Raw genomic sequence first — 25691 nt, 5'->3', positions numbered from 1 at the left:
CTCTGTCCTGTGGGCATAGCTCCAGCCTCTGACCTTGGTGCTGTTCTGCCACCCTTGGGGACAGAGCCACCCGCAGCAGAGATCCTCCTCTGGGTGCTGTCTGTGCTGCTGACCAGGCTGGTTTATCCCAGGGAAAACCAGCTGGAAAGCCCAGAGCCACGGGAACAGGGAAAATTTGTTTGTAGCACATGCATGGAGTGGAGAATCCCGCCAGGAATTCCACGGGACTGCTCTGCCGAAGGGGACAGGGAAGAAGAGAAATTTGGCTTGGCAGAGACGTGCACAATACCCAGCCACAAAAAAGGGCAAGGAAATTCCTTATCCCAAGGAATAAAGCTCTGTAGATGCCAGCAGCTGGAGGGCATTCACAGGATGTGAATGGGACCAGCAGGATAAGGGTGGCAATGAGCTGGGAGAGGAGCTTGGAGCAGGGCTGGGAAGGACTCGCTCTGTTTAACCCCAAGATGGGGAGGCTGGAAGGAGCTGTCTGATTTTTCCCCTTCTGTGAGGGGTGAACTGCCAGGGGAGGGGGCTGACCTAAGGGAATGCTGGCTCTGGAATGACCCATCACCAGCTGGGGATGGATTCAGGCTGCAAACTGGGAGGGAGCCCAAATGGGGAGGAGAATGGGGCTGTGCTGGGGGGTCCTGTAGGAAACAGCCCGGGATTTATTCCTTATGACACACAGCTGATCCTGGGACACCTTCCTGTGAGCTCTTCTGCCAGAGCTGTGGGCTGAGAAAAACGGGATGGAGGGAAACTGTCCCTGCCATGGCAGGGAAGGGGAATGAGAGGGGTTTGAAGGTCCCTCCCAGCCCAGACCATTCCAGGAGTTCAGGATTCTATTGAAAACTATTAATTAGATTAATACTGAAGCACCAGACCAAGCTCTGGAGCAGAGAAAGAAAACCTGGGATATTGCACCTAAAATATGCCAAACCTAAAGCCTGGCTGCAGCATTAAAGTGCTTTAAAGCATTAAAGCAACTCGAGGAAAAAGGGGCAAAGGTTTCTTCAGGAAGATAAAATTTCCACCTCTGCACAGTTCTGCATCCTCTTGTCAGCACAAAATAGGTGCAATAAAACAAATAAAATAAAACAGTGATCTGCAGCTCCTTAGAGATTAAATTCAAGGTTGCACAAGCTCCAGTATTCCTGCTAACAAGTGCCATTTAGTCTTTACCTTGAGGTTCTGTTTGTTTTCGTGGCTTGTTTGGTTCTTTTTTTATTTTTTAAAGAAAGAAAGAAAACAGCTAAAGATCATTGGGGGATTTATTAATTGTCCTTGTGTGCAAGGACACCAGAAAATTTATAGCAGTTTCTATAACATCTAAAATCTTTAGCAAAACACATGCATTTCCTTTTTCTTTTTTTACATTATTAATAACAGATAAAGGAAATGTTCTAAAGTAAGGATGTTCCATCAGACTGGAAAAAACTGTCTAATTCTCCACAGTAAGAAACCTTGTGAAGAATTTCAGAGATTTGAAAGGCAAAACCAACATTCATTTGAAAAACCCCAGAAACAAATGTGTGGTTATGGATGATTCACTGTCCCCTAAAAGGCAACAGGGCCACCTGTCAGGACACCAGTGGACTGTGCCAAATATTTCATTATATTGCTTACTTGCACTACTGAAAACACAAGTTTTCTCTCATTATTTGGAGTTCTTGGGTTTATTACAAGGCTCAGTTTTATCCCTGCACTGTAAATGGGGCACAAATAAAACCTCCCACAGAAATAAGCCCTGGTTTGTCTGGGGCTTAAGTCTAAGAACTGTTAAATATTTTTGCTGCATCACTGCCTTTTTTTTTTCTCTCTCTTTTTTTTTTTTAATACTCAGGACACCTTTCTTTTCCTGACTGATCTCTTGTTCTTCCTGGATAGATGAAATTCCATATTTTCCCTCATGATATCCAATATAAACACCAGAACATTTGGATTTGTTTGCAGTTACCAGCTACAAAAGTCAAAGGCCAAGACTGATATCTGGGCTTAAAGGAAAAGATGATTCCAGTGCAAATTAGCAGCAATACAGTTTTAAAAGCAGAGGAACTCAGAATGAACTCACTGGAGGATCTGTTTCCAGCTTGCACTGCCAATAACACCCAATATTCAGTAGAGAAATCTCATTACCAACTTGCAATACTCCCAGGCTGTGTTTGAGTCTGAGATTTTGATGGCCTTTATTTTTATCAGTGCTTTGCTGACCACATTAAAGTTTTCTGCACTACTGTGCAAACAGAGGGGAGGCAAAGCCATAAGAGGCTTGATTAATGAGTAATTTTCATTTATTTTGTAGCTACCACACAGATGAATTGAGGGTAAGATGGTAGCTTGTTTTTTTCCAGGAACTGTAGTGGCACTCTCTATGCCTGGGAATAATCACAAAATTGTTTAGGTTGGAAAAGTCCTCTAAGGTCATCCAAGAGCTGCCAAGCCCTCCATCAAACCATGACCTCAAGTGCCACATCTATGTGGCTTTTAAATAATTTAATAATTCTGCATAATTTCAATAATAGTTGATCTTGAGCTTGAGCTACTTCCCAGGCTGGGATGTGCCAGTGTCCAGGGCTGCCTGGCACCGAGGAGCAGGGATGCGGCACCAATGCCAACGTGTGTGAATGTGCACCTGATGAAATGAGCACACCCAGCAGAGGCAATGAGCAGGGAAAGGCAGCCAGCAGCTGGGAAAGGAGCCCTGGCTGCAGGGCTGACCTTCCTGCCCCTCTCCCTGGGCTGGGCTGGCCCACAGAGGAACCTCCCCTGTCTCCCCTGGGTGACCTGGCTGTCCCTGGCCCTGCTGCGGCACAGGAGAGCTCCGAGTGGTGCTGGCAGGGGTGAACCCACCCACGGAGCCAAGAGCTGCTCCTGGCTCTGCATCTGGCAGGGAGCAGCTCCCTCCCTTCCAAAGCTTCAGCCAGGCCTGATCCCCAGCCAAGATCCAACAAAAGGCTGTTTTGGGAATGTCTTTGTGCTCCTGCTGACCTACCCATGGTCACTCTGGCTGTGCTTTGCTTTCAAAGAAAGGCCAATAATTGCTAGTGGCAATAATTATGGCACTGGGCAGGCAGGAAAGCAAAATACAGAGTTTCTCCAAAGTTTCTCTCGGCCTTCCAGACCTCCTGAAAGAAAACCCAAATAAATGACATTCCAGCCATGCCCCAGTTCCTGACTTGCTAGCCTGATGTTCATTCCTCACTTAGGATTGTGCAGTGGGGCTTCCAGGCCAGAGAATTAACAAATCTTGTTTAGCTTTCAATTTCACTATCTCTGCCACAGTACACTTTTGCTGCCTGAAACTTCCAGAAGCCAAAACCTGGCATCAGGAACTGCAAACACTGGCCTGGGAAGTCACGTAAGCCCAACTCTCTGAGGATCATTTTCTCTTTTCCTTTTAAAGTGGGAATTCTGCTAGAAATAGCTGAAACAGATGATTTAAAATTTTTGGCTACTTAAAGGTAATTATTTAATCAATTTTGCCTGACTCCACCTGGCCATTAGACCCTGGTTTTGGGGAAGCTGTACCAGAGCACCACACTCCTCCTTTCAGGGCTGCCTTGCTGTGGGAGGCACTTCCCAGGCAGTGGAAGATGTAGTGCCTCTTTCTCTGTCCCAGCTTCCCAGATCCTGGGACACATCTATCAAGTGAAGCTGCTTTGATCAATCCAAATTCCCTTTTTTGGAAGAGATCCAGGGCAGTACTCTACACTTGGCCTCCAGATCGATCAATTCTTGCTCTTTTCCTCTGCCCATGCATTGTCGCACTTTGCCCTTCACCAAGGGACTCTGCAGCAGCTCCTGTAGAAATGTGCTCAACGTGAGAGGAATTTGAAGCAGCTTCTTCAAATTTAGTACAAATCCAGCTCCACACCATGAGCATCCTGGTGGATAGGTATGGACACAACTGCAGCCTGAGTTTTGGAGGCTCCACATCCCTTTCTGACAAGGAAAGCTCTTCCCTGCAGCAAGGGGAGGAGTTCCTGAACTGCACCCCAGCAGGAGCTGACCTGGAATATTCAACATCCAAAGGCTGCACTGGAAAAGCTCCTGGCACAGACTGGATTGTGGCAGAAAATCACAGGTGGCTTCAAGTCTGCATTTGCAAAGCCAAACCAGCACTTGGGAATGCTCCCTGAGCTTCACTTGATTTCCCCTGACTCCTGCTCCTCCTTCCTTGGGTAAAAGTAAAAAAAAAAGAAACCCAGTTTGGTTGATTCTTGCTATTGAAAATCTATTTAAATTAAACATCAACAGCCAGCAGCAGATTGGACAGCCACAGGTGTCTCATGACAGAATTTCTCCACTCCATGCAGCCTTCTCCAGGAGGTGAGGTAATCCATGAATAACACCTAGCATTAATCATCAGCACCATTAAAGAATCAAAAAAAGGCTGCTGGGATTTTATTCCTCGACATTTCCAGTGGTGCATCAAGCACCAGATTCCCAGAGAAGTTCAGGGTTGGAACTGTACAATGAGGACCTTCCTGCTGGCAGGACTGAGGAGCAAAGCCTTGGGAACAACCCACCCTGCCAGGAACAAGAGCAGAACAGCTTTAAAGGGATGGAAAAGTTTATTTGATGTAACCCCACATCTGTGTTTGCATGAGCAGCCAGTGCCCTGATGACACCAGCATTCCCAAAATCCAGGAGCAGCCACAAACCCTGCAGCCCTCTGGTGTTTTTAGCAGAAGTAACAAGCACATAAAGCAAAAGAAAGCTGAGCCTGATGCTGAGATTTTTCAAAAGAAAATTGAAAAAAAAAATTCCATGCAAATGGTTCAAAAAGTTTATTGAATATTTAATTTACAAAAATCATATCCCTATGAGGTGTTCTAAAATTGGATAAAATAAACTGCATATAAAACCCAACCCTAGTAATGCAAATACAACACAGATATGAGACCATGGAAAGGAGAAAAAAATAGTAATAATCATGACATACATGTGACATTCATGAAGGATTGTCCCAACCATCCAAGACTGGTTCAACACGATGCCTTCTCCCTTGACACTCTGTACAATTCACCATTTTGTACAGGCCTTCTATATTCCATTGGTCCAAATTTAGATCTGATAAGAAGTCTTTGCCTTCTCTCTTGGCTGCTACACCAGATTTGACATTTTCCTTTTGATCAGAAGGTGGAAACAGACAGTACAGACACTGAACATGTGCACTACTGGATGCAACTTGCTATCTTTGGTAGGGACCCTAAATCTGCAGTGGTCAGCTTTCTACAGCAACAGGAATTTCAGTTTTGGCAAAAAAAACCCCAAAAACCAAACCAAGGTTTAATTGTGTTGTTTAGTAGAACAGTACTGGCAGTTTCTCTTCAACATACCAAAAAAAAAAGTCTCTTATCTGGTTTAAAAATGGAGATCATTTACATGGGTTTCAAATCCAATCATTAACATTCCTTGACTTGAAAATGGTTCCACAAAATGTCACTACTGCACACAACAATCCCTTCCTTCCTTCCTTCCTTGTGTGAGCAGGGATGCACTGCACACAGAACACAACTGCAATCCCACCCCTCCTGCCTCTTCCTCCCATTTAAAGCAATGGGAATATTCCTGCAGATCTGGATGCCAGTTTCCTTCTGAACAAGCAGGAATCTCCTTGGGTGACTTAACACTTGCACAGTAACTTTTCCAAGTTTTCCTGGGAAAAGAGGAGGGTGAAGCAAAAACAAAAGGGTGAAGGAATTTGGGACAATCAGTGCTAAAGAGTTTGCAGCCCTCCTCTGGGATAATATGAGCAGGAGGAGCAGGACCAAGAAAAAATAATTAAAAAAGAAGAAAAAAAATTTAATTTAAGAGCCAAAGAATCTCCACTTTAAAGGAGAAGGAAAAAGTACCAGACTGTTTCCTTCATAACATTAATATTCCATAAATATTGGGCAGTATTTGATTAACTGCAACTGTAAAACACTTTCTTCATTTTTTTCAAGCACTATCTGGAAAAGAAAAGAAAAAAGGAAAGAAAAAAGAAAAGGAAAAAAATGAAAATAAGAAAAACACCAACTCTGCACCTCCCCAGTCCTCTCCACTTGGTGGAAATGCAAACAGCCTGCATAGCCATGACTTTCTCAGCTGCAAACACTTCGTGGAAGACTAACTAGACTTGAGCACTTGACTAAATCTGCTCACTTAGGAGTAAAACATGCAATATTACAGCAGACAGCTACCTGTCCTCCAAAAGGCTTGGCTAATTTGGCAGAGAAGAAACACTTCCAGATGAAAATAAATCCCAAGAGCCTCGGTGAAAGACAGAGCAGTTACAATATATTAGCGATTTCTGTGGCCTAAGTGTTTTTAAAAAGCATCAGCAAAGTATTAAATATAAAAGCCATATGCATATACCCCCTCCATCCTCGGGAAAGCCTCGTGGTCTGTCTGTAGTGTGTGAAGTGGTGTGTGGGTGGGGAATTAAGGCATGAGCAGCAGCAGGAGTGCCTACTGCCTGAGCTCCACGTAGTTGGCGGGGAAGAGGCCGTAGCGGCCCTTGCAGACCCCTCTCCACCAGCCGTCGTCGATCATCTCGATGTTGGTGATGATGTCGTCGGGGTCGAAGGAGATCTCGTCGTCGCCCGCTGCAGGGAGAGCCCAACAGGGTCAGCACCCACCCTGCCAAGGGCTCACAGCAGCCCCAGCACTGGGGTGGAAGAGCTCTTTGGAAATTGCCACCAGTCCCACAAACAGCGCCCGGGAATCTGCAATCTGCACCCAGAAATTTTCAGCCTGCGCTCTTGTTAAACACCTCCCAAATCCCTGACTTTTCATTTGCCACCATAAGAGACACAGAAAGGCAAAAGAAAAATCCACGTTTATCTCATGCAGAACAGAGTTTTCAAAGCCAAAGGGTGAAAACAAGAGCTTTGCTCACCAGCTTGGTAATCGTAAAGGGCTATGGCTGTGATCCCGAGTTCATTTTCATACTCATCATAGGTGTTTTCTTCTGAGGAGAGGAGGGGAGAACAATTAAAACATGAAGTACATTGTCACTCTCAGTTCTTTTCTGTGGTGCTTCTCCTTCAGTTGCACTGCTACCCCACACAGGAAGCAAGCAATAACCCATGCTAGGTTTCAGCAGTGCTGACATTCCTTCTGCATGGACTTATTCCCTCAATCACACACAACTGAAGCATGAAAAGAAGCATTTACAAGAGACACTGAGTAGGGGACTACATAAAACCAATCAGTCCTGTACTGCTTCTGCAAGATGTGACAGGACAGCTGAGCTCAAGATCACTGTGTAAGACAATAATTAATACAAGTGGTGGCATGCTGGGGGGGCAGAAAGGGGCCTGCTTAAAATTCCCAGGTTTTTGTACCAGAGCAGTTTCATCCTTCACAGCTCATTTAGTAACCAGAAGAGGTGAGAAAAACACAGGAATTCAAAAGAATCTTACTCTTGCAGTTTCATAGATCCCTACTTCACTCCCTCACAGGAACAGAACTCAACACTTCAATATCAAACTCCAAGAATTGTTGATTGGATTTTTTTCCTGGTGCAGCACATGTTTAATCTCCAGCTCAGTGCTTTCTTCTCATGTTGAGCTACATTTCACAGGGTGGGAATGGTTATCCCTGAATTTCGTTTTGAACTGAGACCCTGGAGAGCACTGTAATTACTCCAACATCATCTCACAGAAGTTAACTAACTTCAACACCTTGCTGCAGCCATTTATTAATTTCCTAATTAAAGTTTGCTGGTGGGGAATGTGGAAAGTCTCAGTGGACTGAGAGTTCAGCAAAGCAGGACAGCGTGATATCAGCACAGCTGCTCATTAAGCTCTTGCACAAGGAAATAATCCCTATCCAAAGGGTTTGCTGTGAGAGACAAACCTGCTTGGTAGTGGTCTGCTGCTCCTGCCACCTCATAGACAGTCTCTGGCTCATACTCTGCCTCCCTCTGGCTCACTGCCTCCTGGTATTCCGGCTGTGCCGCTTTGTAGCCAGCCTCTGGCTCCTGGGCAGCAGGGTAGGAGGGGCTGGAGCTCTTGTAGGCTGACCCTGCCTCGTAGGAAACTGCATCCTGCAGGGAGACAGGGGAGCTCTGTCAGGGCTTTGTGAGGAGATCACAGGATCAGGATCCTTTTGATCAGGATCAAAGCCCAGGCCCAAAGGAATCCCAGCAAACCTCGTAGACCGGGCTGGAGGGCGCCTTCTGCTCCGCCACCGGCACGACAGGAGAGGGTGGTGGGGTCTGCTTCTTGGCTTTAGCTTGCTCCTAAATCCAGGAGAAAGGAAAACTTCAGTGCAGCTCAGTCACTGATGAGGGGACCAAGAAATTACCCTCCAGAACAAAGGACAGGCAATATATCCTGCAATGAACTGCTGTGGTCACAGGACTGGGCTGAGCAGAGCACCAGAAATGCAGCACAGCAGAAGGAAAAGAAGGGAAAAAACAAAACCTCCATGGCACATATGCATGCCTCTGTTCAAAAACAGCCCCAGAGCTGTCTGGCCCATCTCCAGAGGAACTGCAGGTGCTCAGTGTATTCATTCTGCTCATCAGTTGGCTGGGCCTCATGTCCCATTTCAGGCTGAGTTTAAAGAACCTGAAGGCCACACATGCTCTGGGGGCACAACTGATGAACTGCCTTTGGTGAGAAATGGTTGTGAAGCTCTGGCAGGTCTGCAAAACATCCTGTCAAGGCAAAGGACTGAACAGCTCAGACAAAAGTGTCCCCTATACAATGACAGTCAGGATTCCAATGTTCAGAGGAATTAAGAGATATGGTAGAAATAAAAGCAGTACTGCTTTTGTGTTCTGAGACACAAAGAACAGAACCACATCTGTTCTGGCACTCAAGTGCTTCATGCTTCTCTCAATTGCCATCCCACCAGTGAATCACACGGCAATTCCACAATTATTGGAAAGCCACTCATTAGGGAGGCAGGACATGGAAGTGAAAGAAATCCTGTGTTGCTAACATGACCCAAAAACAAGGTTACTATTTCAACAGGTAACTTTCATTTTGCCTCTCTTTACCAGAGGTGAAAAGTAAACCATGAATCCAGGGCCAAACTGTCCTCCTCACTGAAAAAAAGGAGAGAGGATGAGTGCAATGGGAATCTGTGCACTCCAGTAGTTTAGGCCCATCAAGCTGTAACACCCCAGGGGATTCTCAGGAGATGGTAGTACAGAGATGTAGTGGTAGGACTCTGCTGCAAAAAATTCTTCCTTTCCTTTGCTTGTCACAGCTCAGAAACAAACACATCCAACAAGGAAAGCAAAGTGTGTCTTGAGAGCAGAGCCAGCTTTGAAGACAATTCAAAGCTCAGTGCTGTGCTTTCTGGGAAAAGTCTCTCCTGATGCAAACCCTCCCTCACTTTTAAATCCTAGAGATGAAAAGATAAAAAAGGCACCAGCAAAGTGAGTATTAGAAGTCAAACCTAAGTCTGGGGACAAATTAAGCAGCATCAATCCATTATTGATGGCAAATGTGGCAACAGTTTGACTAATTTGTCCTAGGAAATGGGTCTGCAATCCAGATTATAGTTTAGGATAGACACAAAGTAATTGCCTTAAAACATTTAAATTGCATGGTTCCCCTCAGGCTGGGTTTTGTTCCACAGTAAAATGCTCCATGTGAAAGAGCATCCTGCCTTTTTTTTGCAAGGCAGCAGAGCACAGTGAAATCATGAGGCAGCACTGACTCAACCCAGGCATCAAAGAAGAGCTCCCTGAGCACTCTTTGCCTGTGTGACATTTGTGAAAAGCAAACCAGAACAAGGATTACCAGTAACCAGGGCTCTGGAAGGAATGCAGTCCATATGTACATTGCCATTGTGGGAGGCTGTATGCCCACATATCCTCTGGAAGTGAAGAAGTTCACTGACAGAAATAAAGTCCACACCAGTCAGAGTCCATCCCTGCCCTTGGCACTCTCGGTGGATGGTGTGGATCAATCTCTGCCCTTCTCCTCCTGCTCAGCTTGGGAGCAAGGGGCAGTGCCAGCAGAGCCATTTCAGTTCCCCTCAACCTCATCCCCCTCTCTCTGTGTCTGCAGCATCTCACAATTAACCATGGAGATGTTCAGGCTGTAAGAACATTAATCATCTGGTTACGGGGAAATCTAAATACCAGCTTTGGGGGAAAGAAAACTTCAAATGTGTCCAGGCAACAGAATCTTTGATGAAGTACAAGAAAAATCCAGCAAAATGGTTTGGATTTAACCCACACTCACAGCAAAAATACCAGCAGAGAAATAACATAATTACTGAGATAACAAAGTAATTAAACAAAAAAAAAGACAAAGCAATTACGGTCCCTTCCGATCCAAACCATTCCATGACCTCTTCCTCTCCCAGCTTTTCTCCAGCATGGTAAAGAAACCCCAGGAGTGTTTGGGGAAGGTACTAAAAGTCCACGTGGAGGAAAGGCAGCATTAGAATGATGCACAGAGGATGAGCTTCCATTCAGCTTGTGACACATTTCTGCAGTGAACATATGCTCACACTGCACATCGTGGTGCCATAAGGCAAAATAGGTGATAAGCTGAGAGAAAAAGGGGAAACAAGGAAAAATAAAAAATAAAAAATAAAGCAATCTCTTTAGAGGAAGAGAGCCTACCAGGCAGTCTTTCGTACTCTTAAAACAAATTAGTTACATCAAGCCTTAGTCTCCTGTAACACAAACTAATACAGATAAGCAAATTCCATAAAGCAGATAAGATACTGTTTCTGACTAAACATCTTGGAATTATCTGCTTATGAATAATACAAAAATCATGAAGCTTTTACCCATACTAATGCAAAGTCTATTTTTTTAATTCCCTAACTAAGATTCAATTGACATTTGGAAGATTATCTTCTCCTGATCTCCTGGCTGTGTGTTATACCACCTCCATCTCCCAAAGGAACAGCATCACCCGCTCTCACCATGGGGTGAAACTTCTTGAACATGCAGGGCATTTTGGGGACCACAGAGCTCTCCCCCCATGAGCTCCTCCGTGCCCAAAGGAAATGTGGGACTGCCAGAGGGCAGAAGGACAGGAGGAAAAGGCCAGGCTGGAGCCAAACACAGCTGAAGCACAGGCACAAACACACACGTTGAGCTTTAAAGGCCAGCTGGAAAGAAGGAGCCTTTTCTCAAAGATTCCCTTTTCTCCCAGCACTGCACTGAAAGCAGGCTGCTCCAGTGGGATTTGAATCTTACTGACCTCCAGTTTCCTCCGAGCCTCCTCCTGCTCCTGCTTCTCCCTGGCCATTCTTTGGGCTCTCTCAGCCTCTGCCTTCCTTCGGTCTTCCTGCTCCTTCTCCTTGGCCAGGTTCTCAAAGTTAGCTCGGATGCTGCTTGTTTTATTGGCAACTGTAACATGGAAAAGAACAAGTCAAATCGTGGTTCTATAAAAAGTAGCCTGGAATGAGTTTTTGCTACAAATTTCTGCTTTTCTGCCCTCTGAGTTTATAGTTCAGTCAGGAAAGTCCTCCTATCTCTCTTTCTTCCTCTCCCTTCCCAGCTCCAACCTCTTGCACATCTTATTTCTCTTCCAAAAATCCTCTGTAATGCTTCTCCCTCCTCTCCTTCATGGTACAGGTCCCACCACTATCCTACACAATTTATTCTTCCTTATTCTCATACATTTTACTCTCCCTTAACTATGATGAGCCTCAAGAGAAGGCTCTTCCTTCTAAAGGAAGGAGGGAGAATATCTGAGGTGCTAATACAGCAAGTTCTCTCTAGATGACCCTTACTCAGCACTACTACATCAATAATCCAGGATTTTGGACATAATCACCTCCAAAGAAAGGATTTGGGGCCAATGCCTTACCAGCTTCTACTGGCTTGGTCTTCTGATAAGTTGATGATGGTTTCTCAATATCTTCAAAAGTTGCTGCATTCTATCAGTGAAGACAAAAAGGATACATGTAAAAACCCCCACAAATTCATGAAGACATTCACACAGCCTCAACCTGAGATATTTTACTGTGATACTGTCCCTAACCTAAGGCTTTTAGCAGAACATCAAAACTTTACAAACAGAATAATCCTTTCTGCAAGTCAAGCTAGAAAGAATTAATCTTAAGGGGCAGTTCTGAACACATCAAAATCCTATTAATTAAAAATAAAGAAGTTTATGAGTGACTCATCAGAACTAAAAACAAGGCAATAAAAATACATTGTGTAGCTGTTGCTGTTCTAATCCACATAAGCTGACATCAGCTCTGTGTGTATAAATTTACTTTTTAAAGGCTTAGAAAAGCACAAAACTCTGCCCTTAGACTGGAGAAGTGTCCAGAAATAGAGAGCTGAGCAATGCAGATCTAACCAGGCTGCTCTGCCTGGTCAGAAGTCACGGCTCTTTGAAGCAACTTACCTTGTCCATCCGATCTTTCTGGACACCATACTTGCCTCCAAATCCTTTGGAATAATCTAAAAGCAGGAGAAAAAAGGTCAGAGCAGGGAGTTGGGTGTCCCTCCCCCCTTGCTGCCAAATGCAAACAGCCACCTCAGGTGCAAAGAGCCATCTCAGCCTCATGCAGAGCCACAGTGACAGCCACCAGAGAAAATGCAACTTGGCCATGATGCAGAGAGGACACAGAAGCCCAGGACCCTGAGGAACAGCAGCAAAAGACAGACTGTGGGCCACATGCATTCCCTGAGTGAACACAGAGCTGAGGATTGGACAGGTATCAAGCAAGGAGTAAGGGAGGAGCCCTCCTGATGCATCACTTCTGTAACACAGCCTTTGACAGCACCAATTCTGAGCCCTCTGCAGGAATCAGGGAGCCTGAGCCATTTTGCTCTGCTCAAAAGAGTCTTCAGTGACCACAGAGGTGTTTTGGTTTTGGCTTTTTTTCCCTCTTTGTAAATGGCAGGAAAACGTAAAAATTTTCTCATTTCAGTAGTTTTGGTTGAGATACTCAGCTGGTGAACATTAAAGCCATTGGTGGTAACTCCTGCTCTACACATGGAAAGGGCAAATTCCATAGGCCAGCTTTAGCTGCCTAAGCAACTCACCAGCAGAGAAACGGGGTGGCTGTGCTATCCCACACCAGCCCTGAGCTGCACACTCTTCCTCCCAGCTGCTGCTGCCCTCAGCACTTGTCACACTCCCAAAGTCACTCCCAGTGACATTGATAAAAAATAAAAAAAAAAAACAAACCCAGACAGGAGGGGGTTTCTGCTCTCATGGGAACATCTGAGGAGCACCAGAGCAGCACAACAGCAGCAGCAAGAGTGTGCAACTGGAAAAAGACCTCTTTGTGGTGTGTGAGCTGTAGGAATGTGCCCTTACACTGCCCATGTTTCCTATCCACCCCTGGAATCCATCCCTTCTCCTCTCAGCCCCAAACCATTGGCTCTCCCTGCCAGCCATTGCAGTGCTTGCACTTGGGCTCTGAAAGTCTGAATATGTGTCACTATAGCACAGGAAAATGCCAGCTGTCAATGAACAACCTCATTTTCTTCAGCTTTGTAGGTATTTTCAGCCAGAATAAATATACTACACTTACATTTTCCTGCTCCAGACTCCTCACTTTAAGATAATGGAAAACCAGGAATTCGTGGGTTGTACCCCAACTATTTCACAATGAACAAACAGAGCATTATAACAGCATTTGCTCACCCAAGAACCACAAATATTCCCTATTTCTTTCAAAGACTACAATCATTTTTAAATGGTCTTGCTACAGCCCATTTCTTATTAATGGTTACGTGCATGGTTGTTATCTGAGTATTTTTCCCACGAATTTACCCAGGCAAAACTTTATATTCAGTCTATAAATCTGATTTCATTAACATCATACTAACAACAATGTCATTATTCTCCTGCATGTACAGCTATAACTAATTCAGGACTTTGCAGAGCTGCTGACTAAACACTGGGTGTTTCCTGAACACAGGCTTGCTTGAGGTAAGATTTTAAGGGTAGAATAAAGAAAACAGCTGGATCATGGAAGAATAGAAGCGCAATAAAGTGTCTGCACATTCCTGGCATTGATCTACTCAGAGAACTATTTCAGACTGTGTGAGAAGTGGCTGCACTGGTAAGAAAGTAACAAGTGAAAACGGTGCCTTGTTGAGATTCATGCTTGGCTAGTTTCTCCTTGTAATCAAACCCCACAGCAGATGGGTCCTGCCTTTCTGTCTGTACACCAAATTTCCCTCCGAAACCACTCTTATAGTCTGAAAAAGCCACATGGGATACATTAAAACCAAGGCAGGGAAACAAAGTTCAGTCAGAGACACTCAAAATATTTTTGCAATATTTTCAATTATCAGCAGTTTTGGATGGTGCAAAGAAATACGTCAAGACACTTCTGCAAAAGTGAATTGAAAAAAATCTCAACTTGAGATGATTTATCAGATATAAGAACACCATTCTGAAGTCACAGAAAAAAAGCATTTCTCAACATTTTCCATCCATACTGCATAATGCACTTGCATTTGATCAAAGGTATGAACACAGGTACACAGGTAATTTGTTCATCCAAACAAAACAACAAAAGATACAAGAGAATAAACAAAATAAACACCAAAACAGTACAAGAGAATCAAATGAGCTTCCTTCATCAGCATGGTTAACATTTGTACAGAGAGCTGACTTTTAGAGAGGTGTGAAGATGGGCCCCACAGAGACCACCCTCCAGATACTCTTTAAAGGAAAGAGGAATGTTCCTGCTGCCACACAGCTTGAGGGAGAAAAGGTTTCAGCTAAGAGCTGATCACTCCCTACTGCTGCCTAGGGAGCAGCCATTTACATCTACATATATTCATTTATATAAATATATATGTGTACTATAAAATGAGGGATGGCACAGAAAAAAAGTTATTCAGGTAATCCTCTCACAACAAGTCTGCTGGAGCACCCAACAGAACAATATTAATTTCATTACTTAAAAAATATTAATTTCTTAAATCAAGAGCAGTGACAGGCAGAGGCCTGAGGAGCAATAGCTGCATTTTACAGGAAGTTGTATTTTTATTGGGAATCAAGTATTTCACAGGAATAGATATCCCACAGGCCACAAAAAAGATCAGCATTAAATTTTAGACTCTTCCTGCATGGAAACAGGAATATACACAACGGAATTCAGAAGGGAAAATTTATTTGTGGAAAAGTACAAAGGAATTCCTAACCCGTGGTTTGCACAGCTCAACTGAAAGAGAAAAATAATCCAGCATACTTGCAGGCCCATAAAGGGAAAATTTAGTCCTGAGCCTGGACTTTGAGGGGCTGGGGGTGTCAGCTGTGCCAAGGCTGCTCTGCAGCCACCCAACAACAGCAAACCCTGACACAGGAAAGGAGCCCCATGTCAGCTCCTGTGAGGCTGTGCCCAAAGACACCAGGGCAGGGCTCACACAGGCAACAACAGGAGGTCAGAATGAGGGCAGGCAGAAAGAGCAGCAAGGGGCTGAGAGCTGAGGTACCTTTCTGGGACTCGTGCAGCTGCACCTTCTCCTGGTGGTCCCAGCCAAGGGCACACTTGTCTTGTCTGTCTGTCTGCACGCCAAACTTGCCTCCGAAGCCCTTTACATAATCTGTGAAGTTTTCAGAAAACATTATTGCAATTCTTAGCTGCAAACCACATTTAATAAAAAAAAAAAAAAAAAAAAACAGGAATATGTTAGGGGATAAGCTGCTCTGTTAATAATACAGTCACTTTTTAAAGGGGATCCAAAATCTGCACACGTATGGGGTAAACACACATTTACCACAAAAAAAATCCCCAAACAAACTAAAAACTCCCACCCAAAAAAAACCCCAAAGTATTTTTCCCAGGTTTAAAAGGATCTGAGCTACTATTTTTAAAGAAGATGATAAAAACCTTTCTGTGATTCATGTTTTTCCGTTTTGCCTTGATATTCAAAGCCAACAGCACTTTTATCCACTTTGTCCTTGTCAACACCGTATTTACCTCCAAAGCCCTTGGAATAATCTAGAGATAAGAGGGAAGAGTTTTGTTTGTAAGTGTTCAGCAACAACATCATCACCTTGAGAAACTGATAATCAGGGCTGCTAGCATTGCACTGTGTTCTAAAAGAAGCACTGACATCCACAGCTAAACTTGATTTCAGACACTGAAGTCAGAAATCCGTCAGAACACATTCTCCAGGATGGAAAATAAAACAGCATTTTGCTGGGCAATGCCAGCAGTTCAGCTGCCTGACTCCTTGGTAAAATTCTGAAGACACTTATGGCCAAGTGAACTTCAAAACCCATGTCAGCAACAGCCTGGATGCTTTTAAACACCCTCTGCTCTTTGCCAGCATTTCTAGAGTTCAAACATTTCTTTGGGACAAACACAAAACAGATGGCAAAAATGTCACCATTTTTCAATAAAATGGTCGATTTTTGATTAGATATGCCTGGAAACTTGAGCAGCAACATAATATTAACTCTAAACACTGTTGAGTGTTTTAATCCACAAACAGCTGATTCTTTTAGAAGCACTTCTCTCTGTGGTTAAGCTGCTCACAGTCTGACTACTTTGACTTACAGCTTTTCAAAAGGAGCTGTAAAAAACCTCCACACAAACCTGTGTGCCCTGGACCATCCCTTAAAACCAGGCAGAATTTTTTGTCCTATTTTTTCCCCAGAAGTTGAGGTTTTCAGCAACATAAATTTTACCCAGCATTACCTTTCAGCAGGTTAGGAGTGCAAGAGGTGTAAAACATGAGTATTTTACAACATGGGCTATGGGCAGTGCCTAGAGCACTAGGGAAGGAGCCTGCTAACACATGTTATTATTCACTATTCACCCTTCTGGGAGTCGTGTTTCTCAGTTTTCCCCTGGTAATCAAACCCCACTGCACTCTTGTCCACTCTGTCAGCCTGTACTCCGTATTTTCCACCAAAACCACTTGAGTAGTCTGCATTGAGAGTAAAGCACAATAAAAACAGCATGAAAGCAACTTGTCATGGATACAGCATAGCCTAGCAATTGAGGGGAAAAACAAGTTATTTCAGAACTCAAGTATTATGAGGACTTTAGCACATAAAATTCAGTTTAATTTTAAACACAAGATAAGCAACAGTCCTACAGCTTATGACAGTTCCCTTTAAAATTTTCCCCTATTTCCAACAGGGTGCAATACAGCACAGAGCAACTCCCTGACATATCCCTGAACCTCACTTCAGAAAGAAAAATTAGACTCCTGACGACCCACTATTTCCTTGTCTTAAAACCTCATCAACTCATGAAACTGCTGGAAATTCATTTTTTCCTCCTCTGTTCCACCAAACCCACCATTTGATTCATTGGGAAAGTCATGCAGAGGTCTCACTAAAGGAGGTACTTCCCCCACAGTGAAAGAACCTACTCTATTTTTTATAGAAGCTGTGCCCACCGAGGTGACCACCTCCCCACTTTACCTTTTTGGGAGGGATGCTTCTCAGTTTTGCCCTGATATTCAAACCCAACAGCTGACTGGAAGAGAAACAAAATGACAACTGTGACAGCGTTAGGCATTAGGAGAAAAACTGCACCCACTCCAGTGGACACAGAGCAGGGCAAGTTCCTGTGTCTCTCCATACTGCTCTGACCTTCTGGATTGGGAGCATAAATACCTCTTTAACTTATGGGCCATATTCATTTCCCTGGCAATTTAGTGCATGTGTTCATGGCCAGGGTTTTGCTCTCCCTTGCCAAGGCAAATTGTACCAGCAGCACACTCCAGCCTGGCCTTGCCAGGTCCAGCAATTCAGTTTGACAGAAATCCAGCATTTCCATGCAGGGATTGTTACACAGTCTTGGAACAAGATATCCTGGCCAGTAGCTCATGCTGTGATACAGGACAAACCATCCCCAAACATTCTACAGTGTTCACACTGACCTTGTCAAAGAACACAAAAAAGTATATTTTAACATCTCTTTTCAGCTTTCTTTTCAATGCATCTCAACTTCCCATGAGAGCTTTTTTCTACTCTGCTTTAAACAGTAATTTCTCTCCCTAACAGTCAGTGTTAGCTTCTGCTAAACTTCAAAAAGAGCAGGAAGAGCAGCCCACACCAGCATCCTAAGGCACTGGAATTCTGCAGTTTTATGTACGAAAGGAAAAAAATCAACCACTGTGGGTGGCTGCAGGAGGAGATGAAATCACTCACCTGGTCAACTCTGTCGGTTTGTACTCCAAACTTGCCACCAAACCCTTTCACTGAATCCACTTGGGAGCAATGCTTAGAGAGTTTGGATTGGTATTCATGTCCAACAGCTGACTGGAAGAAATTGGTGAAGTTCAGAGAGAGCAGTTCTACACAGTCCTGTGTGTCAGACAAAACACTGCACCAAGCATCTGGAGGGTGAGTTTTGTTACCAACATGCATCACTGCCACTCCTCCTGCTGAAACCAACTTCCCTGGAAATTCCTACTCACTTGGGAAGTCTCCACAAGGATGCTGCCATGCTACCAATCCAGCTAGGCAAGGGAAGTGACTGCATTTTATGGGAACTATTTTATGCCCTGCATTTGCACTTCAAAAGCACAGGAATGAAAACAAGACAGGTACAGAGGGAGCCTTGATGGTGTTCATGCAGAATTTGAAGTGAGTTTCAGGTGAAACACACAGCCTTGTGTTTATTTAGGGATCTGTTTTAGCTGACAGGGGACTGCAACAAATACAACAATATTTTTGTACAATGATACAGATACAACCAAAGCCAGCTGCCATTGGTTTAGGGAGGCACCCAAGTTTCCTGCATAAATCATAATTAGGCATCTTCCTCACATGCAAAATGGTGTTGAACATGAGGAGATGCATCCACACCTGTGCCAAAGGCATCCAGCCCTGCATCCTGACCCTGGAAGTTGAGCTGAACAGAGGCTGAGCTCCATCCACCCCACTGGCAGGACACAGGGATATGTAATTTCACACCTGGAAGCGCCTCCACACAGCCCTTGCTAGTGTTACACTGACCTAGTGCTAGGGAGCCCTTCCAGCTCCTGGAATTGATGCTGGAGCCTCACACCTCGAGTAAAAATGTTTTTTCCTTGCCCAGTGCCAACACTGGGAACTGGCCAGAGCAACCTGCAACTCACCAGTAACCCAACACTGCATAATCTGTGCCAGGCAGCTGGACTAAGGTGAAGTAATTTGAGGACACAAGGTGTCTGCACACCTTGGATTTTACAGTGTTTGCTCTTTTTCTTCCACACAGGGGCTGGAGGGAACATTCCCAGCAGGAATGTTTGGGAAGCAAAGCATTACTGGATGAAGTCATTGCCAGGTAACAGACCAAGGAGAACAAGCATGGCAATAACAGGACAATACTTTAGCCCAAAACCATTAAAAAATTTTCCTTCTTTTCCTGACTGAAACAACCACACTGCTGTCCATTTTGCAGGTGTTCTGTGGCACAGTATCTGTGGAATGTGTCAGAAAAGGCTCCCACCTCCCTTTCTTCTTCCCATTACATTTATGAAAAACATGAAGCTCTGAAAATTTTAGTTTTTACCTGATCTCCCTTTTGTTACACCAACTGAGGTATAAGTGTGGTGTTTTCTTGGTGGTACCAGGACTTTCTGCATTTCACCAAATACCAAGCATTCCAACAAAACCCCCCTTAGAAAATTTTTTTTTTTTTTTTGGTAATCTGTATTTCAGAATCAAACACCCTCATAATTTTTCTGTACATTTTACACCAGCTCAGGAGGTATGGCACACAGAGTGATGGAAATGTTCATTTTAACTCAGAACCAAGGTTTTGCCCTAATGCAGCAAAACCCTGCAGCATGACAATGCTACAGCAACCCTGATTTAATGGCCAAGCTTTAAAGCCAAGCTTTAGGAGCAGCACACCTGCACAGATACCTGCAAAGGAGACATCTCAGCCACAAGGCTTCAGAACTACAGTTACAAGGGAGAAAGATTCATTACAAACAGAAATTGTGAACACCTCCTGCCACCAGCATCACTCACATGGGCATGACCAGCATGTTTATCCCCACGATTAATTCTGGCCTATGGGAAACACTGCTGACTTTTGTTCCTTTTTTATTCCCCCACAGACACAGGTGAGGGATAAACTGCTGACACTAGAGAGCAGCAGCAGAACAGGCCTGGTGGTTGAATCTGCTCAGCAATTCCTTTTCTCAGATTCAAAGGTTGGCCCACTGAGAACTAGCCAGCAATTAACTCTGGAATATAAGAATCCAGCAAAAATTTAAGGCTGTCAAGTTACCAAGAATACAGAAAACAAAGTAAGAAAACGTTCTTATTTAGAAATGCTTTGATTCTTATTCTAGCAGAGCTCATGAAAGAAAGCAGCCAGAAGTTGATATGCCTATTTATCACTATACTAAGAGCTATAATTTAACACTGTAATATAAGCAGCCATCAACTCCTTATATAAAAAACTACCATCTGATTGAAGAACAATATTTTAAATACTTGCATTATTTGTCATTGTTCACAGTTTGCTCACAAGAGCTGCACTCTGATTTTAATGCAGCAGCACATCCTTTCTTAATTTTTTTGGCAGTCTCTATCTATATGCATACAAGAGCTGGCCCAGCATCCAAATAAAAAGATCATACTGGATTTATTAATGCACCAAGCCCTTTGTTCATTTACAAACATAAATTTAAAAACTTGAATCCTGACTCCAGGGCAATCATCTCCAGACCTGGCATCAATCAAAACCACGTGAGGCCATTGCACACCCCAGAGCAAAGCTGGGACAAGCTCAGCTCACACAGGGAGTGGTGCTGGCCAGGCTTCTCCTTTCCCTGATCCCTTCATCCCAAGGAAGCCCCACCCACACTTACTTTATCCATGCGATCCTGCTCCACGCCAAACTTCCCCCCGTAGCCATGGGAAGCTTTTGGTCCTGTTTGCAGCTCCCTCTCTTTGAGGTTCTGGTGCTCTTGGAATACATTCTCCCTCAGCTGATGAATACTTTAAAAGACAACAAAGCAGCAACTTTTACTAAGGAGGTTTCAGCAAGCAACTTCAAAAAGATGCAAAATATAAAGCTGACAAAACTGTCATCTTAATGAGAAGTTGGGTCACTTGTATTTTTCAAGCCCTTACCATTTTTTCACTGTATGAAACATTTCCTCATATTCTGAGACATTGGATTTGTCCCACTGCAAAATGTTGTTTAAAAAGAGAAAAGAAACTGCTGGTTTTAAGAAGAATGTGGAAGGGAATTTTGCTATTTTAGCAATCCTTTACCTAGAATTGATTTGTGCCTGAAACATAATTTTTTTTCCTCATGTCCTAATTTAAATTCTTCCCAACACTTTCTATCTGGATGGCAACTTTTCAGAACAGGGATCATCTCTTATGTGGTATCAGGGCTAATTCTAACACAGCATTCTGGACAGCACTGTACTGCAAAATAAAGATGTAAGGAAACTTGCACCTCCTCTTCCCAAGGTGATCCCTTGAAATTTGCAGAATTGAACTGAGGGCAGTGCAGGCTATGAAAAGAAGAGTAACCCAAGGTGTAGTCTGTACTTTAAGCACTTCCCACCTGAGTTTTAAGCTTCCTCAGGTGTAATTCAGCCAGCAGCAGGAATTCCCACTGCCCTCAGAATAGAGCAGATCAACACTGATCCCTGAAATAACCAGAGTTCAGTCTCCTCTGTTTGCAACATCACACATTTCCTAAAATTGCTTTAAAGTTCTGTCCTAGACACTTTCTGTAATACAGGATTCAGGAGAGGCATCATTTCTGTTTCACAAGTGCCTCTGTAATGCACTTACTTGCTTTTCCATCAGAGAGCTCAGTTTGTTACTTTGCCAGGGTTTTTATGAGTTTGGTTGTAGCAGTTTTCTAAACACAGTGTAAGAATTAAGGGACTGAACGTTTCCTTAAAGTATCAAACCCTCTGCTTCTCCCCTGGCACTACTTGCTCTTGCACCAAAACAGCACAAAAAAACCCTTTTCAGATACAGAGGCAGGAAAAATCACATTTCTAGTGACAAAGAAAGATTTAAAGGTCCCTGCACCCTATTTCTCCTCTTAATTTCAGCTCTGAAGATAGACAGATTTGAAAGACCAGCCATCTGGCAAATAATCAATCTTCTACAGGGACTCTTGCTTTAATTACGAAGACACAAGTAACTGAGATCACAAGTTGATTAGAAGATGGCCAGGGACTGTGCCTATTAATACATTTCACAAGAGAGCTGCTTTACTTGATGTGCTCCTGGTGGCCGGACCCATTCACGGTTTTAGCTCCCCAGCGCTGCTCCTTCTCACTCACATCGTTCTGTGAAGGACACACATCAAAAGAGAGTTAAAACCCCAAAGGAATCACTAGTCACACACATTTCAGAGCTCACAGCAAAAGCTTCCAGCAGTCACTGAGAGCACAAGTGCTGGAAAAGCAGTTTCACTTCCCCTCCACTCCAGGGACACGCTCCTGACAGTTTATTTGGCCAAGACACATCCCCCACCCCAGAGCTCCTCTGGAACTGTCCCAGAACAAGTTCCTGGTGGATCAGTAAACCCCAAAGCCATACCACAAAGTCTGGATCTGTCTCCCAGTCATCAGCTCCATCATCCTGGCTGACAGACACGGTGTGGCCTGCAGTAGCCTTCCACATCTGCAACACCAGCAGGAGAAGCAGGGTCATGCTCCACTCACCTGCCAGCTCATTTGATTCCTGCAGGAGCTGACAGAGGAGATGCAACCCAAAATTCCCAATAAAGTATGTTATTTAACCACATCACCAAAAGCTGTGCTTGCAGTGAAAACAGGTTTGACTACTGGAGCTCAGGCTGTCTTCTCAAGCTGCCTTACAAACCTGTTTAACTCTCCCATTTGCACTGCAAAAAGATTAGCAGCAATTGCTGTTTCAAGGGAACAAAGTCACCTTTCTTTGCTCAAATTAATGCGTGCCTTTTGTGCAGTCACTGCACTCAAAGACTTCTGCTCACACAGGTTTCCAAGCCAACATGCACTTCCAAAGACTGCTGCTAATTCTGGATCCTGTGCATACAATTAAGGTGTAGGAATAGGTGATTTTTTTCTTCCCCCAGGCGTTAAAAACGATGAGCACAACATTGTTCTTCACCTGCATTACACCTGCACAGCCTCCTCTGCCATGCAGGGAGTTCCAGCACAGTGACAGAAACCCCAACAACTCCAAGAATTTGCACCCAACTCCAACAACAACAGAGAACAGGGGCTCTGTGCTCCTCGGGTAATCCCCAGTGAGAGATGGTGCTCACAAACCCAGCACCTTGTCTGGCTTTCAGGGGAAACAGAGGGCGGCTGCAGGAAGCAAGACTCATAAAAAAAGCAAACAATGACTTCTAGAAACAACACCCAGTACTTTGAAGAGGTTAATGATTTGGGGCCTCTCAGTTTCTGGAAACTTTATTCCCCTTGGAGTATCAAGTTGGATGCTTTTAATTAACAGTTCAGCTAGTCAGCAGAATTCCTGATCTTCCTGATGCTAGTGGCTGGATTTTACACCCTTTATTCTACATAAATCAAAACAAATACATTCTAGAAAGCAAAACTGAAACATCAAACTACAAGCTGCCTGTTCTCCCAGCTTTTTCAGAATACACTTCAGAGAAACGATTTTATTTTTTCTTTGCTATTCAACTAGAGTTCAGTTTTTTAACATACCAGCATTCTGTCCACTTACCTTTATCCTTCTAATTAAGAACAGATTACAAAGGTAATTATCATAGGCTATTTAATTCACACAAGCATAATTCAGTGGGTGGGATGAAAACTCACTTCCTCTTAAATGCATAACTAATAATCCCTGGGTAAAGTCCACAGCTCATTCTGTCAGGCTTGTTCTGCAGTCTGGGAGAACGAGCTGATGAGCCACTTTTATGGAGCATTTCAGAAATTTCAGGACTGGTAATGTGAGTGAGAACAGCTGGAAAACTGACAGTCAAACACCAGGGTAGCAAATGCTGGAGTAGCCAGGAAGGAGGGTGTAAAAGCAGAGCAGGTGACATATTAACATTATTAGCATATTTCCCCTCATGTTTTTTCAGGTCTCCCATCTCCAAGTTCCTCTGGCAGTTAAGGAACTAACCTTTATAATAGTACCTCATATACAAAAAACTTCTGAGACTATGAGTTTATAACCCAACACAGGTGGTTTAATGTATTCCTAAATACTCTGTCTAAAGCCTTTTCTCACACGAGTGTGTCAGATTGTCCTACTCTTTCCTACTAAAATCCAAACTCTCACAAAAAAAAAACCCAAAAGCCTTGGAAAGCAGAACCCAACCAGCTCAATAATGAAATTCAACATGGGTCCAAGTTCTTTCTAACTTCTCCTAAGGGGGATGTTCTGTATCCATCCTTACTTGCTCCACCATGCTTTGCAAGATGTTTAGGAATGGAATTCAAGTGATGAGAGCTGACTCAGGGGTGCTGTGTATGGTGAATTTCTATATGCTTTGTGCCAAACACAACTTTTTTCCCTCAAGTACTCGTTTCTTATGCTCACTTGATTGATGTATTTCGTTCATTCAGCTGTGCTTGGACATTTCAAAGAACAAAAGCTTCACTTTAGGTTTCACCGCTTCCTCCTCAAGCTCTCACAAACAATAGCGCAGGGAAGAAGGATTTCGCAGGCAGCCCCGTGCAAAATCCAGCACCCACCACGATTCTCTGCAAACCATGCCCACAAACGCCAACATTTTCCAATGTTCCACAGCTCAGCCCCGCACTCTGTGAATTCCACAAGGAGCAGAGCAGCCCCAGCGGCCGGGGCTCCCAGTCCGCAGGAATAAGCCCGGTTTCCGCCTGCTATTCCAGCACCGATTCCAGGGCAGAACGAGGAGAAACACGATCTATTCATGACTCACTGGCTCACGTGGTCATGATTCCTGAAGGAAGGAGCAAACGCTACGGTTCGAACACAAACCCAAGCTAAATATATGCCTCGGATGTATGCGGTGCCCGGCGCTGCTATGACTAATCAGCACACACATCATCCTACCCAGCACCTTCAGCGGCAGCCTCGGCACCTCCCCGCTGCCCGGGCCTAGGGACGAGCTCCGGGCAGCAGTGCCGAGAGGAGCCGGGAGCAGCTGAGGGGAGCCGGGAGCAGCTCCCAGGCCGGCCGGGCCCCACGGCCTGAGCCCGGCACTGCGGGCGGAGGCTCTGCCCCGAGCGGCACCGCCGCTGTGGGGAGCCCCCGCCGCTTCTCAAGTTCCCAGCTTCGGAGTTTAAATATTTTTTTTAAAGAAGAAAAAAAAAGGACACGGAGCCGCGACGCCCCCCGGCTCTGCCTTGCGCTGCCCGGCCGTGCCCGCAGCCCCCGGCCCGGCTGCCCTTCGGCCCCGCCGCGCTTACTCTGCCTCTGCCGCCGCCTCCTCCTCCTCGGCGCTGGCGCTCCGCCGGTGCTTCCCGGGCTGGCGGCGGCTGCTGCTGCAGCAATTTCCGCTTCTCCCGAGCTCCCACTTCCTCTTCCCGGCTCCAGGTGGGAGCGGGACGGGCTCCGCTCCGCCCCGCCGGGAGGGGCCGGCTGCGGGAATGCCGCCTCCCCCGCGGCCTGCGAGCCGCCCCAACCATCATAAGTGCTCATTTCTATCATAAATGCTTATTTCTATAATAAATGCTTATTTCTGGAGCTGCTCCGTCCCCCCTTTCTCTCAAAAAATGCAGCATCAGTAGTTTAAAAATGGCCACAGGGGAGTTGCCGGTGCAGTTGTGAACATCCTTCTTTGTTTTTTTAGCACTCACTTTTGCACCGTCATGTTTTGGAAGTCGCGTCTACTCCGTCCCCAGGGGTTTTCATCGCTTT

At 44.6% G+C, this 25691-nt stretch overlaps 1 protein-coding gene across 5 annotated transcripts; it reads right to left on the bottom strand.

The window, feature by feature from the left end:
* Positions 1–4775: 4775 nt before the first annotated feature.
* Positions 4776–25358, bottom strand: CTTN (cortactin). 5 transcript variants are annotated; one of them, XM_066551428.1, is made up of 17 exons: positions 25241–25358; positions 22428–22511; positions 22101–22174; positions 20723–20852; positions 18063–18173; positions 17331–17385; positions 16718–16828; positions 15784–15894; positions 15386–15496; positions 14030–14140; positions 12330–12385; positions 11784–11853; positions 11172–11320; positions 8144–8233; positions 7849–8038; positions 6887–6958; positions 4776–6593 (listed from the first exon to the last, which is right to left on the bottom strand). In XM_066551428.1, the coding sequence occupies exons 2-17, from the start codon at positions 22509–22511 to the stop codon at positions 6457–6459; spliced, it is 1662 nt and encodes a 553-aa protein (XP_066407525.1). In that variant the 5' UTR covers positions 25241–25358; the 3' UTR covers positions 4776–6456. The 5 variants fall into 5 exon arrangements, with proteins under 5 accessions (XP_066407525.1, XP_066407526.1, XP_066407527.1 ...); XM_066551429.1 differs by lacking the exon at positions 14030–14140; XM_066551430.1 differs by lacking the exon at positions 16718–16828.
* Between the last annotated feature and the right edge of the window lie 333 nt (positions 25359–25691).

This window comes from Molothrus aeneus, chromosome 6, assembly GCF_037042795.1.
Source record: "Molothrus aeneus isolate 106 chromosome 6, BPBGC_Maene_1.0, whole genome shotgun sequence".
NCBI lineage: Eukaryota > Metazoa > Chordata > Aves > Passeriformes > Icteridae > Molothrus > Molothrus aeneus.
The sequence above is the reverse complement of the archived record's forward strand: the minus strand, read 5'-3'. Positions and strand labels throughout refer to the sequence as shown.

What these genes read in the sequence shown, in the direction of transcription:
- CTTN (XM_066551427.1), bottom strand. Translation starts at nt 22,541, where the DNA reads ATGACCCTGCTTCTCCTGCTGGTGTTGCAGATGTGGAAGGCTACTGCA. An exon ending in AAACCGACAGAGTTGACCAG is followed by an intron (nt 17,386 to 18,062) that starts GTGAGTGATTTC and finishes TTTCTCTTCCAG; the next exon opens with TCAGCTGTTGGGTTTGAATA. An exon ending in CAAGCATGAATCTCAACAAG is followed by an intron (nt 12,386 to 14,029) that starts GCACCGTTTTCA and finishes TCCTGCTTTTAG; the next exon opens with ATTATTCCAAAGGATTTGGA.